Genomic DNA, 16,853 nt, shown 5'->3' on the forward strand with positions numbered 1-16,853 from the left:
GTGCTATATAGAGCAATATTGCATAGGAACCTGGAATGTTAGGTCCATGAATCAAGGCAAATTGGAAATGGTCAAACATGAGATGGCAAGAGTGAACATTGACATTTTAGGAATCAGTGAACTAAAATGGACTAGAATGGGTGAATTTAACTCAGATGACCATTATATCTACTACTGTGAGCAAGACTCCCTTAGAAGAAATGGAGTAACCATCATAGTCAACAAAACTGAAATGCAGTACTTGGATGCAATCTCAAAAACAAGAGAATGATCTCTATTCATTTCCAAGGTAAGTCATTCAACGTCACAGTAATCCAGTGTATGCCCTGACCAGTAATGCTGAAGAAGCTTAACAGTTCTATGAAGACCTACAAGACCTCCTAGAACTAAAACCCCCAAAAAGGTGTCCTTTTCATTACGTGGTATGGTGTGGTTTAGTTGCTCAGTCGTGTCCAACTCTTGCGACCCCAGGGACAGTAGCCTGCCAGGCTCCTCTGTCCATGGGATTCTCTAGGCAAGAATACTGGAGTGGATTGCCATTTCCTTCTCCAGGGGATCATCCTGACCTAGGAATCAAACCCGAGTCTCCGGCATTGCAGGTAGATTCTTTACCTACTGAGCTATGAGGGAAGCCCTTTCATTATAGGGGACTGGAATGCAAAAGTAGGAAGTCAAGAGATACCTGGAATAACAGGCAAATTTGGTCTTGGATTATAAAATGAAGCAGGTCAAAGGCTAACAGAATTTTGCCAAGGGAACACATTGGTCATAGCAAATACCCACTTCCAACAACACAAGAGAAGACTCTACACATGGACATCACCAGATGGTCAACACCGAAATCAGACTGATTATATTCTTTGCAGCCAAAGATGGAGAAGCTCTATACAGTCATCAAAAACAAGACCAGGAGCTGACTGTGGCCCAGATCATGAACTCCTTATTGCCAAATTCAGACTTAAAATGAAGAAAGTAGGGAAAACCACTAGACCATTCAGATATGACCTAAATCAAATCCCTTATGATTATTCAGTGGAAGTGAGAAATAGATTCAAGGGATTAGATCTGATAGAGTGCCTGAAGAACTATGGACAGAGGTTTGTGACACTGTACAAGAGGCAGTGATCAAGACCATCCCCAAGAAAAAGAAATGCAAAAAGGCAAAATGGTTATCTTAGGAGGCCTTACAAATAGCTGAGAAAAGAAGAGAAGCTAAAGGCAAAGGAGAAAAGGAAATATATACCTATTTGAGTGCAGAGTTCCAAAGAATAGCAAGGAGAGATAAGAAAGCCTTCCTCAGTGATCAGTGCAAAGAAATAGAGGAAAATAAATGAATCAGAAAGAAGACAGATCTCTCCAAGAAAATCTCTCTCCAAGATACCAAGGAATATTTCATGCGAAGATGGGCACAATAAAGGAAACAGAAACAGAATGGATCTAACAGAAGCAAATGGAGAAGGCAATGGCACCCCACTCCAGTACTCTTGCCTGGGAAATCCCATGGACAGAGGAGCCTGGTAGGCTACAGTCCATGCGGTCGCAAAGAGTCGGATACGACTGAGTGACTTCACTTTCATTTTTCACTTTCATGCACTGGGGAAGGAAATGGCAACCCACTCCAGTGTTCATGCCTGGAAAATCCCAGGGACAGGGGAGCCTGGTGGGCTGCCATCTATGGGGTCGCACAGAGTCGGACACGACTGAAGCGACTTAGCAGCAGCAGCAACAGAAGCAAAAGATGTTAAGAAGAAGATGTGAGAAGAAGACACAGAATAACTATACAAAAAAGATCTTCATGACCCAGATAACCATGATAGTATGATCACTCACCTAGAGCCAGATATCCTGGAATGTGAAGTCAAGTGGGCCTTAGGAAGCATCACTATGAACAAAGCTAGTGGAGGTGATGGAATTCCAGTTGAGCTATTTCAAATCCTAAAAGATGATGCTGTGAAAGTCCTGCAAATTTGAGAAACTCAGCAGTGGCCACAGGACTGGAAAAGGTCAGTTTTCATTCCAATTCCAAAGAAAAGCAATGCCAAAGAATGTTCAAACTACCCACGATTGCACTCATCTCACACACTAGCAAAGTAATGCTCAAAATTATCCAAGCCAGGCTTCAACAGTACATGAACCATGAAATTCCAGGTGTTCAAGCTGGGTTTAGAAAAGACAGAGGAACCAGAGATCCAATATCCATTGGATCATCGAAAAAGCAAGAGAGTTCCAGAAATATCTCTACTTCTGCTTATTGACTACACCAAAGCCTTTGACTGTGTGAATCACAACAAACTGTGGAAAAGTCTTAAAGAGTTGGGAATACCAGACCACCTGACCTGCCTCCTGAGAAATCTGTATGCAGGTCAAAAAGCAATAGTTAGAACTGGACACGCAACAACAGACTGGTTGTAAATCTGGAAAGGAGTATGTCAAGGCTGTATATTGTCACCCTGCTTATTTAACTTATATGAAGAGTATACCATGAGAAATGCTGGGCTGTATGAAGCACAAATTGTAATTGAGATTGCCGGGAGAAATATCAATAACCTCAGATATTCAGATGACACCACCCTTATGGCAGAAAGTGAGGAAGAACTAAAGAGCCTCTTAATGAAAGTGAAAGAGAAGAGTGAAAAAGTTGGCTTACAACTCAACATTCAGAAAACCAAGATCATGGCATTTGGTCCCATAACTTCATGGCAAATAGATGAGGAAACAAAGGAAACAGTGAGAGACATTATTTTCTTGGACTGCAAAATCACTGCAGATAGTGACTGTAGCCATGGAATTAAAAGATGCTTGCTCCTTGGAAGAAAAGCTGAGATCAACCTAGACAGCATATTTAAAAGCAGAGATATTCCTTTGCCAACAAAGGTCTATTTAGTCAAGGCTATGGTTTTTCTAGTAGTCATGTATGGATGTGAGAGTTGGACCATAAAGAAAGCTGACTGCTGAAGAATTGATGCTTTTGAACTGTGATGTTAGAGAAGACTCTTGAGAGTCTCTTGCACTGCAAGGAGATCCAGACTCTTGAGAGTCTCTTGCACTGCAAGGAGATCCAACCATTCAATCCTAAAGGAAATCAGTCCTGAATATTCATTGGAAGGACTGATGTTGAAGCTGAAACTCCAATACTTTGGCCACCTGATTCAAAGAACTGACTCATTGGTAAAGACCTTGATGCTGGGAAAGATTGAGAGCAGGAGGAGAAGGGGACAACAGAGGATGAGATGGTTGATTGGCATCACCGACTCTATGGACATGAGTTTGAGTAGGCTCCAGGAGTTGGTCATGAACAGGGAACCCTGGCATCCTACAGTCCATGGTGTCGCAAAGAGTCAGACATGACTTAGTGACTGAACTATACCATAGGTACTCTGGTTTATGCCAAGTTTACAATAATTATACTATAATTCACTATACTATGATTCCTCTCTCTCTTTTTTTCTATTTTATATTTTTAAGGAAGTAAGCCTCATTTAGAGATGGAGTCTCTCTTGATCATTTTTTTAAAACTAAAGAACCAATTATTTAGATTATAAATTAAAACACGTTTCCTCTGTGGAGTAATTATGTAACTCCACAGCCTATGGCATAGAAAAATAAAATAATCTCCAGTGCATAGACTTGCATAGTGAACAGTGTCCGCATACTGCTCTGGGTTAATAGTAAGTTCTCACTAATGTTAATTAAAATTATGTGGCAAGATTATAAATCACTCAAAGAACATAACCTTTAATTCATGTTACTGATATCCACGGCTGTTCTTTTAAGGTTTCCTCTCTTCAATCTTATATTTAGACTCCATTTTACTGGTAAATTGTTTCTGGAAATTATTCATGTTTTAACTGTTGTATTATGGAAATGACTCAAAGACTATGGAAATGCACTTTTATGAACTCTGCAGAGATTTACTATTTTCCTTCATGAAAATACTGCCTATTTTTGAGTGACTTACTGCCACCACACTCACACTGGTCCAAAACCATAGTAATCTATGTAACAAAGGAATTGCTGAGGTTTATTTAATTTGTTGAATCTGATAACAATAGTTTTAGACCTTTAATGTATATAATTTTGAAGCTATAAAGTATTACCATTAGACTTTGTATCAGTTGAAATTATATGCAAACATGTGAATTGCTTGGAAAATTCTATGTCGATTTGCTTAAAAAAATTTTTTTTCATTTATTTTTGGCTGATCTGGGTCTTTGTTGCTGCCTGAGCTTTCTCTTGTTGCAGAGAGCCAGCTTCTCACTGTGTTGGCTTCTCTTGTTTCCAAGCACAGGCTCTATAGAGTATGGACTCAGTATCTGTGGCACACAGACTTAGTTGTTCCATGTTATATGGGATCTTCCTTGAACCAGGGGTCAAACCCGTGTCCCTTGCATTTGCCAGCCAATTCTTAATCATTGGACGACCAGGGAAGTCCATGAATCTGCTTTTCTTTTTCTTTTTTTTCAATCTGCTTTTCTAAGTCACCTTTAGATGATACCATTATGTCTTCAATTATTATAACTAGCATTTATAAAGCACAAATTGTATATTGAGGGCTGTGTTAGGCCCAAAAAATCCTGTGTCAAAAGAGCTTGGAGTCTGTAAGGACAGACAGATGTGTAAACAGCTCTTATACAAGGTGGTAAGCATTTAATATAGAAATAAAAGTGCTCTTAGGCAGCATGAAATAGGGAGTGTCCAACCTGAGGCTCGGATGGCAAAGAGAAGGTGGGACCAGAGTAGAGAAAAGTTGTTTCCTTGGGTCTTAAGGTTGAACAGACCACCAGGACCAAAAGAGGGAATGATCAGTACAGGCAATGGAAGAAATATTATTGAGGACGTGGCAAAACACAGAGCGAGTGGCATCTCAGTGAAGCCCTCAGTCCTAGGATAGAGTTTAGCTGCAGGTGCTTCAGAGAAGAGTTGCATCTGGAAAACTAAGCTGGAACCAAAAATCAAAAGATTTTAATGCCTTGATTGGGATTTTGGGTTTATGTAATAGACAGTGTTCAGCCCTTAATTGCTTAAAATATATTTTTAAAGTGAAGTTTCTATTACTTGCTGAACAGTTCCAGAAGTGACTGAGAGATGGGGAGTCATGTAACGTCTATCTTGGGCAATGACTCAAATCTTGAACTTATCTAATACTGTGGGATCTATAAAACAACTAAAGGGAACACTGAAGTATAATGAAAATACTACAAAATGATGTTTGTGATTGTTATTTTGTTTTTCTCCAGTGGGAGAGACTTCTGAGATTTGCCCAGAGGCCACGGATTTTTTGTGCCACAACAAGAAGTGTATTGCATCCCACCTTGTCTGTGACTATAAGCCAGACTGCTCTGATGGGTCTGATGAAGCTCACTGTGGTAAGTGTGTTTGCCTGTTCTAATGCTGCCAGTTCAGCACAGAGTTTCACTTTATTAGTAGAGTAACTTACTGATGTTGGTGAGTGAGAAGAAATATTCTTTTCACGCACTAGAGTAGACTTAGAATAGCCAAAATATTTTTCCAACTTCTCTCTGAAGATATTTAGAAGCCCTACCATCCTTTTTATCCCCATACTAAAAACTGAAGCAAACCTATAACAAATCGTGTGACAAAAATTTCCCATTATGTCATTGTGTAGAACTGTGTGCAGAGTCAGAATTCTAATTGTCAGAAATTGAACTAGCAGTCTACATGTCTTCATCCATTCTCATTACTGTTTTCATTCCTCCCCCCCACCCAATGGCTGATTTTATAGATGAGGCAAAAAATGAGCACCTTGAATAAATACTAGTTTAATGATTAATTTTATTAATTACATTGCACTGGAAAAAGAATACATGAGCCACATTTTTTTTAATTCAAACTTTAATTCAAATGATTTTTAAGGTCATGTATAAAGCCAAGTATGTAATTTTAAAACATGAGCACATACTTAAATCCAAAGAATTTTTTTCATATATCTTACTGATGAGAACTCATATACCACACAGGCTACCTGTTGCAATTAGCATTTGCTATGTAACAAAGTACCCTAAGAGTTAGTGGTCCAAACAACTTTGGTTTGGTTTGCAATTTTGTGGGTCTGTAACTTAGGAAGGAATCAGTGAGGCAGTTTGTCTCAGATCCACATGGCTCAGACTGGGACATCTGGACCTGGAGGAGCACCTCCAAGATGGTGATATCTCTTACTTATTTGGCATGCGTGTGCTCTTTGGTTTCTCTGTATGGATCAGCATGGACTCAACCTCTAGGGCAACTGGTATGGCTTGGACTATCACAGGTTAGTCAGACATCTTTCATGGGGTTGGCCTTTACCATGTATTGACTGAAAAAATGAATGCTCAGCATGAAAGTTGAAAATTGTGTTTTATTTGGAGGACTCTGGTGACTCAGATGGTAAAGAATCTGCCTGCAATGCGAGAGACCAGGGTTCTATCCCCGGGTCAGAAAGATCCCCTGGAGAAGGGAATGGCAACCCTCTCCGGTATTCTTGATTGGAGAATCCCATGGACGGAGGAGCCTGGAGGGCTACAGTCCATAGGGCCACACAGAGTCAAACACAACTGTATGACTGACAACACCACCACTACTACTAAATGCTGCTACTACTGCTACTACTACTTGGAGGACTCAAGCCTACAAGACAGCTTCTCAGATAGCTCTGAGGGAGTGTTCCCAAGAGGTCCAGAAAGAGCCAGATTATATAGGAATTTTTGCAACAAAGAGCAGGTAGTCCAGGCATCAAAAGATTACTGTTAATTAAAGAAAACCAGATATCTTGAGGAACTTAGTGCTTTTCTGTGTGTGGGAAGATGCAAGACTGTGGGCTCATTGAAATCATTCTTTTGATATCCATCTCAGCTATCTAGGGTGGCACCCTGGTTTTTCCCACCCTGAGTCCCCTCAGGCTACACTGTTGTGGTGGCTGCAGTGGCTGAGGGCTTGATGGCAGGCATTCTGCTGTTTCTACCCTGAGTCCATCAGGGCTCACTGTGGGGGACGGGGTAGTGGCTAATTGCTACAGCATCCTTTGTTTACTGACAGGGCAGGCAACATTTTTCATTCACACATGTGAATGTTCCAAGAGCAAGCATTGCAAGAGTCTGTGGAAAAATAGCAAGTGTATTTATGATTTCACCTTCGAAGTTTCAGAATGTCCCTCCTGACTCTTCCTAATGATCATGCAGATAACAATGTCTAGACTAGATTTAAATGGAGGAAGAGCGTAGACTCCACTTCTCAATGGGAAAACATCACACATGCACTGGGAAGGAGTAATACTCAAGCCGTGAATAAGTGTTTGTTATTTTTAGCTCAGTATTGTTTTCAGGATGCTACAGTGACAATGCTTCTGCAGTGTTCATTTCTCCTTTTTGCATCCATTATTTTTTTTAATTGTGGTAAAATATATGTGCAATAAAATGTACTACTCTTGCCTTTCAATGTTACGGTTCAGGGGCAGTAAGTATATTTGCATTGCTGTGCAGCCAACATCACCACCTATAACCAGAACTTTTTTTATCTTGAAAAACTAAAACTCTATGCCAATTAAGCAATAGCCCTTCCTTCTCCCTAACTCTCAGCCCCCAACCACCACCCTTCTAATTTTTTTCTATTCATTTGATGACTTTAGGTACCTCATGTAAGTGGAATCACAGTATTCGTCCTTTTGTGAATGGCTATTTTAGTTAGCATATTATTGTCAACATTCACCCCATCTTTTCATTTTAAATCACACATAAAAAAGTATAAATGGTTGGTACTTTTAAAAACTGTACTACTAATACTACAATATATAATCTTAATTTTATAAAATATTTTTTCCTCTATAATGCATATTTTCTCTAATGAAATTTATAATATATTAACTAATAGTTCCTAGTATTATTTTTAGCTTCTTTTACATGAATCAAATATATATATATACACACACACATATATGTATATTTTACATAGACTGTAAGTAATTGATTTCAATGGAGTTCTTAAACAGTGCTCTGAAGCATTTTGAAATCACCATTTTCCCCACAAGATATGACAAGTAGAGCTTTAATAATCACCAGTAAAAACATTAAAAACTTGGCAAAGTTTAAGAAGGTTCTAAAGGAAATATATTAAGAATATGGTGCTAGTGATGTACATATCCAATGGGACAAGAGGGACAGCTGTTACATGCATATAGACAATTTATTACAGATAGTAAATTATCTTTCTTTCATGTAAAAATATATATTGAAAATGTTTATATAAAAATTAAACTCTTCCATTTATTCCTATTCCTAAATTGGACTAAGAACCACCTTCTAAACACTTCAGTTCAGTTCTGTTGCTCAGTCGTGTCCAACTCTTTGTGACCCCATGGACTGCAGCACGCCAGGCCTCCCTGTCCATCACCAACTCCCAGAGTTTACTCAAACTCATGTCCACTGAGTTGGTGACGCCATCCAACCATCTCATCCTCTGTCGTCCCCTTCTCCTCCTGCTTTCAATCTTTCCCAGCATCAGGGTCTTTTCAAATGAATCAGTTCTTCACATCAGGTGGCCAAAGTATTGCAGTTTGAGCTTCAACATCAGTCCTTCCAATGAATACCCAGGACTGATTTCCTTTAGGATGGACTGGTTGGATCTCCTTGCAGTCCAAGGGACTCTCAAGAGTCTTCTCCAACACCACAGTTCAAAAGCATGAATTCTTCAGCACTCGGCTTTCTTTATAGTCCAACTCTCACACCCATACATGACTACTGGAAAAACCATAGCCTTGACTAGATGGCTACTTTGTTGGCAGAGTAATGTCTCTGCTTTTTAATATGCTGTCTAGGTTGGTCATAAATTTCCTTCCAAGGAGTAAGCATCTTTTAATTTCATGGCTGCAGTCACCATCTGCAGTGATTTTGGAGCCCCCCAAAATAAAATCAGCCACTGTTTCCACTGTTTCCCCATCTATTTCCCATGAAGTGATGGGACTGGATGCCATGATCTTCATTTTCTGAATGTTGAGCTTTAAGCCAACTTTTTGACTCTCCTCTTTCACTTTCACCAAGAGGCTCTTTAGTTCTTCTTCACTTTCTGCCATAAGGGTGGTGTCATCTGCATGTCTGAGGTTATTGATATTTCTCCCGGCAATCTTGATTCCAGCTTGTGCTTCCTCCAGCCCAGTGTTTCTCATGATGTACTCTGCATAGAAGTTAAATAAGCAGGGTGACAATATATAGCCTTGACATACTCCTTTTCCTATTTGGAACCAGTCTGTTGTTCCATGTCCAGTTCTAACTGTTGCTTCTTGACCTGCATACAGGTTTCTCAAGAGGCAGGTCAGGTGGTCTGGTATTGCCATCTCTTTCAGAATTTTCCACAGTTTACTGTGATCCACAGTTTACTATGATGCCAAAGTCAAAGGCTTTGGCATAGTCAATAAAGCAGAAATAGTTGTTTTTCTGAAACTCTCTTGCTTTTCCAATGATCCAGCGGATGTTGGCAATTTGATCTCTGGTTCCTCTGCCTTTTCTAAAACCAGCTTGAACATTTGGAAGTTCATGGTTCACATATTGGGTATATGAAAATTAATAAGACATTGTATTAGGTTTCAGAAATTGACTTTCTACTGTGGAAAAACAATTAGAGGTGAAAATATATTAAAGTATGAAGTTCTTTGCTTTTTAAAAAGTTTGTAAATGAAAATATCCCTAGGTTATTTTCTTTATATGTAACAGGTACTGTCAGGAATAAAGTTACCACCAGTTATTTGGGGGGTACATATGAAGAATGATGTGTGTGCGTGTGTACATCTGTAGATGAATTATAAAAATAGACTTTAAAACATTAGAAAGAGTTTCAAGTAGAAAGTTTTTCAGGTGTGAATGCTGCCTATGCTTTTTTGTTTCATTTATTTTTCCTCTCAGAGAACCTTACATGATTTTTATCTTTCCCACAGCTGTTTGAGGTACTGATGTAAAACACACAGAGGCATTTTTGATGTTCAAAAACTGAAGTCCGTTACATACCATGTCTGTTAGTGTTACCCATGACTTTGATGGACAGCAGCAGGAAATATTTGAATTCATAAAACTAAAAGCAATATGTTGAGAAGTGAATAGTACTTTTCTTAAAACATCTTGATAGATTTTGTTCATATCCAAGAGGAACATTGCAGAGCACACAAGGATATTCAGGTGACTTTATTGATTCTGCAAAGGCTTCCCTGTGGCTCACACGGTAAAGAATCTGCCTGCAATGCAGGAGACCCGAGTTCAATCCCTAGGTTGGGAAGATCCCCTGAAGAAGGGCATGGCAACTCAGTCCAGTATTCTTGCCTGGAGAATACCTTGGACAGATGAGCCTGGTAGGCTACAGTCCATGGGGTCACAAAGAGTCGGACACGACTGAGCAACTAACACTGATGCTTCAGATTGACTCCCTCAGTATTTTATATTGCTGATCTTTTGGATGTAGCAGAGACATCAGCACTGGATTCCTGCAGGCAGAGAATCTACTGTGGATAATGGAACGTTTTCAAAGTGACCTTTGAAGAAATAAGGAAAGAATTGACCTTTGAGATTATTAAACTGAAGTCTTCATTTTTACTTTGAGCATCATTTCTTGGGCAATTATTTAAATTCTTAGAGACTCACTTTTCTTATCTATACAGAAGATATAATAGCATCCAGAGTGCTTTGAGAATTAAATGAAATAATGTAAAGGATATATTTGTTCAGTCTTTGAAGATTAATGTTAGCTTCTTTCGTACTGTTGTTTTTATGTTCTCTTGAAATTTGTCAGTCATTGTGAATACCTATTTACATATCCCTTATACTCAGCAGACAATAAATGCAGCTATTCCTTATGACTAAATTTTGACTGTAGGTTATGAGCAAAGATAAATTTTTATTTTGCATCTCTACCTCTTGTTGCAAAAATGCATAGTTGACAGGAAAGGAGAACAATTCTTTTTAAAAGAAACAGTTACATTAGAAAAGATGTCCTTTTTTTTTTTTTTTTTTTTTTTGTGGAAGGAAGATATTACCTGAAACATGTGTTAAGAGTGCTTCATATTCTAGGCTAGGGAGGCAGAGAATGGGACGGCTACTTTCTCTCCTGTCTTTTACAGTGATGAGCATCATTATCAACAGTCTTTCCCACTGTACCCAGACTCTCCAAAATTCTTTTGAATGCAACTTTCCAAGAAGTCATGTCACAATGAGGAGAAATTATTTAATAGTTCTATGTTATATATTGTTGTGTTAGTCATTCTAGTCGTGTCCAGCTCTTTGTGATCCCAAGGACTGTAGCCAACCAGGCCCCTCTGTCCATGAATCTCTCCAGGCAGGAATACTTGAGTGAATTGCCATGCCCTTCTTCAGGGGATCTTCCCTATCCAGGGGTAGAACCTGGTTCTTCCGCCTTACAAGCAGACTCTTTACCAAGTGAACCACCAGAGAAGCCCATGTTATATATTTTGGTGTTGCAAAATCAGGTGGCTACATGGATGTGAGAATTAACAATAATTAATGATGGAGCCATCTCTTTAATATAAGTGAGGTGATTAATGTTTGTACTGACCATTCAACCATATGGCTGAATATTGTACCAATGGAAAAATGCCAGTTGTTTAAGAGTGTTAGTAATGCTTTGAAGCCATTCAAGGAATCATGACTAAGTTCACAATTTGGAAATTATTTTTTCTAAAGCCATAGCCATTTCAAAAATATTGATACGTACTAATCATCAAGAAATATTTCAAATTGTTCATATCATCTATCATTCAATAATTAGTGTGGAATCATTATGGTTTATGTGATGCAGTTAATAATAATACCTAATCACATGGAAATGTTTATAGTAATTCAGTGGTTGTTATTGTTCAGGTCACTGAGTTGTATTTGACTCTGCAACCCCAAAGACTGTAGCACACCAGGCTGCAGTGGTAAATAACAATTAGGGTGACAATGCAAAACCAAGAAGTAAGTTGCTAAATATTTAAATAGTAAAACTATAATTACTGTTGTAAAACACCCCCACTACCCGAGAACTGACATGATGTGGAAAGAGAAAGATAGGACCTAGGTTGGACTTTCAAGGAAAAGTATTTTTGCTAGATGGAATGGAGCAATTAAGGTAAATTAATACACTTGTAGAGAAATTTGAAACTTGACAGGTTTAGACTGCAGAGCAATCCCTGCTACTTGCCTATCCATGTTTTTGTTAAAAAACAGAACTCCAGTTTTACTTGGGGCAGCATTATAACCAGCCACAGATACTATCTTCTGCAGCTTCTTTGTAGCCACTAGAGGCACATGAGATATACATGGGAACTGGGAGAAAGTATCACTTTAAAAAATAAAAAGCGACAGAATGGGCAAAAAGCTTTTCTCTTCTTTCCTCTTCGCATTGCTTTCAATGGCCTGAATATCTGTGGCTCTGGGAAGTACAGCAGCATCTTGCAACCGTGAAGGAGCATGAGGATGACAAGATGACAGTAAGGAAGGATGGAAAATGTGTGCTTCACACTGGACGTTGGAACTACAACCATAGTGCCCCAATACTTTGGCCACCTGATGCAAAGAGCTTACTCATTGGAAAAGGCCTGATCCTGGGAGAGACTGACGGCAAAAGGAAAGGGGGCAGCAGAGGATAAGATGGTTACATAGCATCACCGACTCAATGGACATGAGTTTAAGCGAACACTGGGAGATAAGTGAAGGGCAGGAGAGCCTAGTGTGCTGCTGTTCATGGGGTCACAAAGAGTCAGATGTGACTTAGTGACTGAACAACAACAGGATGCCAACCTTATACTGACACCTTCCTGACCTATTGTTAATTGAGATAAATCAATTCTTGTCTATTTACACTATTATTTGGGCTTTCAGTACTTGAAACTAAATGCATCTCTTATACAGACAATAAGGAAAATATATTTTCTCAAATGGCAAGAAGTCCAAAAGCAATTTAGAGTTGGTTAATTTAGTAGCTTTTGTCATCAAAACTATAGAACTATATGCCCTCCATAATTCTTTAAGTTCTGCCTTCTTCAGATAATGAATGGTCTTATAAAGTCAGCTCCCCTTACACGTCTTTGCAATGATATCCTGAGAAAGGACAGGTAGATTTTCTTCCTTTTGACTTATTTTTAAAAATAAAGAAACATTTTCCTAGGTGTCTTTTTCCTAGTAAGTCTCATTGTCAGAAATGTATCCCAAGACTGTCTTAAACCAGTGAAGACAAGGGAAATTTGAACATTGCATCATGATTGCTTAGATAAACTGTGAGACACCTCTGGAGCTATGAAAGCAGCTGTTTGACTCTTTAGACACTTTTGACTCTTCAGACACTCTTCATAAAACTTCAGTTCTTCACTCTTAATAAAACTGCAGTTATGTCCTGAACAAGAGAGAAAAGGAAGGACTGACAAGTAGCAGCTAATTGCTAGAGAAAATATGCAAAAAACGAGAGTAGTTTAACATAAAAGTTGAAAAAAATGTCAATTGTATTCGAGATAATTTACTGAAAAATTTGTAGAGACAGTTTGAAGACAAGAGAGATTTCAGCCTTAAAAAAATTGCATCAACAGAAAGGTTATTGTACTCAGGACTAGAAGTCTTGAGGGCATTTTCAAATAATGTGAACACCTGAATATTTTGAGCAAGAGAAATAACAGAATTCTGAAAAATGATTGATGGAGTTTGAGTTTATAAGGTTGATAGAATGAAGGTTACAGTAAAGAAAGAGGTTTCTTAGCTCGGCAGCTTAAACCGATGGAACTAGAACAGGGACTATGGGGCTGCAAAAGAGGAGTGAATTAAACAAATTCTTGAAGGGAGATTACACAGATGTTGGTAGATTAGATATGTAAATAAGAATGCAAAATCAAAAGATAACTTCAAAGTTTGAATCTTTAGAAAGAGAAGATTCATACTATGATATAAATCAATCTCAGAGAAGAACCCATTTGGAGGGATCAATGATGAGTTCATTTTAGGATTGTTGGCTTTGAGATGACAATTGCATATTCCAAGTAGAATATTCAACAAACATTTGTAGAAAAACACCTGCATTTTATTGTGTCTGTGGATTTGTAGATCATTTGCACAAAAGTATGAAAGCCATGGGAAAGAATGAATGAAGGTATACACAGTGAGACTTTCGAATTTTATGTGATTTTTTTTTTAACATGAGGGGCACCCTAGCTACCTCTGCAAGGTGAGAAAGGAATTAGTAGAGAATGTGTGTTTGAGAGATGTGGAAACTTTGTGTAACCTTGAAATAAATGAAGCCTTGGAATGCTAATAGCAGTGCTTGATAAACAATTGATTAGCAAGATTAGCCCTAGAAAAGGGAAAAGTAAAAGTGACGTAATTTGAGTTAGAGAGGCTGAAATGTAACAGAATAAATCCTGATTGTGTAGATATCTTGAGAGTCAAATAAGAAGTTTAATATTAAATAGAGTAGAAGAATTAGGGTAAGGGTGATCACAGAGAATAAAAAAAGGATGTAGAATAATTACTGTTACAGAAATACAGTAGAACCTGTATGTGACTTCATTCTAATAAACACACAATGGCTGTCTTTTCTGTAACCTTGGAAGATTCTGGATGTTTGCAGTTGGTTAGCTAAACACTTGGAGAAACAAATTCCTCACTTTTATCCATATTGCGTAAGTATGATATAGATCTATTTATATCACATAATCCTGGCATGTAAACATAAAAAGGATATACAGAGCCCATAAATAAACATGTAAAAACCAATGGATCATAAGTCATGGAGAATGAATGAAAGAAATGTACATATTTAAAAATGACTCTAGTTTATAGAAATAAGATGCAATCATGCCAGAGAAGTAAAAGGCTGATATTTTATGAAAATACTCTCAGAGATTCAGAAAGGTTTCTATAAAAATAGTAAAGCTTTGAATACCTAATGTCTGGCATCCATGTTAACAGCAAGTTTTCTTGTGACAATGTATCTATACATGCTCATAATAGTTTTATGTTAAGAAAAAGTTTGGAATGAGAAACCACCTGGAGAAGAAGTGTTAAAATAATACAAATTTCATCTTTCAAAAAAGCAAAAATAGTCAATGACAATCTCAGTTGATTCATACTGATTAAACCATCCAATAATTCATTCTGTCTCTGTAACACAGTTTTTACAGTGAATGTTCAAAAATAATAACTGCTATGCAAAAAGAAAATTAAAGAAAAATGAAAGCAGATATCAGGGTGTTATGATGGCACTTTTCACAGATGACTAGTAGACAAGCAGTTATTATCTAGTAATTTTTGTCATTGTGAACAACTTAATATTTTAATGAGTTATCAGTCAACACTTTTAGAAGAGAACTTCTTTCATTATTTAGTGACTGGCTCTTAAATGTTTATGTGGATAATGGGTATGGTAGCAGAGAGGGTTTGCATCCTGCATTGTTTACTACTTCTCCCAAAGGCAACTTTTCTTTAATTATTGACTTTTCCTCTCTAATGGTCCTTGCTGTTCAAGCACTACAGTGGACAGAGGGACTAAATTAATCATCCAGACAACTGGAAATATTGAATTATTTGACCTGAATTATCTGCACTATCATAATGTTATATTCATTCTTCATGTATAGATACAGTTTTATCTATCATTTTAAATGTTACTAGTCAATTCATGTAAATCCTTATCGGCTAAATGACAGTATTCATGCACTTCTAGATTCTGTGATAAAAAAAACCTTCAGTGTACAACTGATATATCCAATGAACACAAATGGCATGATTCTTTAAATTTTTAAATAATATAATATGCACATAATAATTTTAAACCATCACAAATGAAGTGTAATATCAAGTGTGACATACATTTCCAGAACACTCCATTAATATTTTTGTTTCCTTAGGCCAATATACAGGCACAGCAGGAAGCTGCAGTTTTGAAACAACTTCAGGAAACTGGACCACAACTTGCCATCTTACTCAAGATTCTCAAGATGACTTGGATTGGGCCATTGGCAGTGGAATTCCTACAGAAGCATTGAGTCCAGACCCTGATCACACACCAGGTAAATCTAGGAGAGATAGCCAGGCCAAAGAGTCCACTGGGTGGTAATCTGCTTTAACTGAACATCAGAGTGCCTTCCTTGTGTCTTTGTGGAGATAGAACTCAGTATCCTTTATGAAAAGAGAGTTAGTTCCTTCTGGTTATCCCCTGAATTATTTAACAGATGTAGAACTGATATTGCTACAACAAAGAAATCCATGACTCATATTTTAAGAAACTCAGATTTTACTTACGGTACCCTAAAGGCCCAGGGCTTCTCTGGTGGCTCAATGGTAAAGAATCCACCTACCAATGCTGAAGATATGGGTTCAATCCCTGGGTTTTGAAGATCCCCTAGAGAAGGAAATGACAACCCACTCCAGTATTCTTGCCTGGGAAGTCCCATGGAGAGTGGAGCCTGTTGGGCTACAATCCATGGGATTGCAAAAAGAGTCAGACACGAATTAGCAACTAAATAACAGCAATAAAGATGGCCTTAAAATTTCTTAATTGGTGCAAGGACAAGTAGGGGATGTTCAAATTAATGCATGCAGTAGACAAAAGAATATAGTTGGCATGCTACCACAGTGATAGCAAGATGGCCATCAGCTTCATTCCAGACCTTCTAAAGTGCAGAGGCAGTGATTTAAAAGGTAAGTGATGATAGAAGGAATAAGCATCAATGAACTCAACAAGTTTTGCTTCCTGCCGGTGGTTTGAGAATGAGGTGATCTGAAATGATTTTACAAGTGATAGAGTCAGGAAGTAAACTTGTATTCTTGTTTGCTTTTAACGTGAAATTTTGCCTGATGCTTAACACTTTTCTTTTCTTAGGAGTCAAACTTTCTTAG

At 38.0% G+C, this 16,853-nt stretch overlaps 1 protein-coding gene across 1 annotated transcript in view; it reads left to right on the forward strand.

Moving 5' to 3' along the window:
• Positions 1-16,853, forward strand: part of MALRD1 (MAM and LDL receptor class A domain containing 1) — a 576,646-nt gene that overhangs the window by 375,887 nt on the left and 183,906 nt on the right. Inside the window, exons 30-31 of the mRNA XM_070382053.1 lie at positions 5,238-5,366; positions 15,863-16,024. Coding sequence (XP_070238154.1) covers positions 5,238-5,366; positions 15,863-16,024 — 291 coding nt within the window. The remainder of the gene's footprint in view (positions 1-5,237; positions 5,367-15,862; positions 16,025-16,853) is intronic.

The sequence above is a fragment of the Bos mutus genome, chromosome 13, assembly GCF_027580195.1.
Source record: "Bos mutus isolate GX-2022 chromosome 13, NWIPB_WYAK_1.1, whole genome shotgun sequence".
In the NCBI taxonomy this organism is placed as follows: Eukaryota; Metazoa; Chordata; class Mammalia; order Artiodactyla; family Bovidae; genus Bos; species Bos mutus.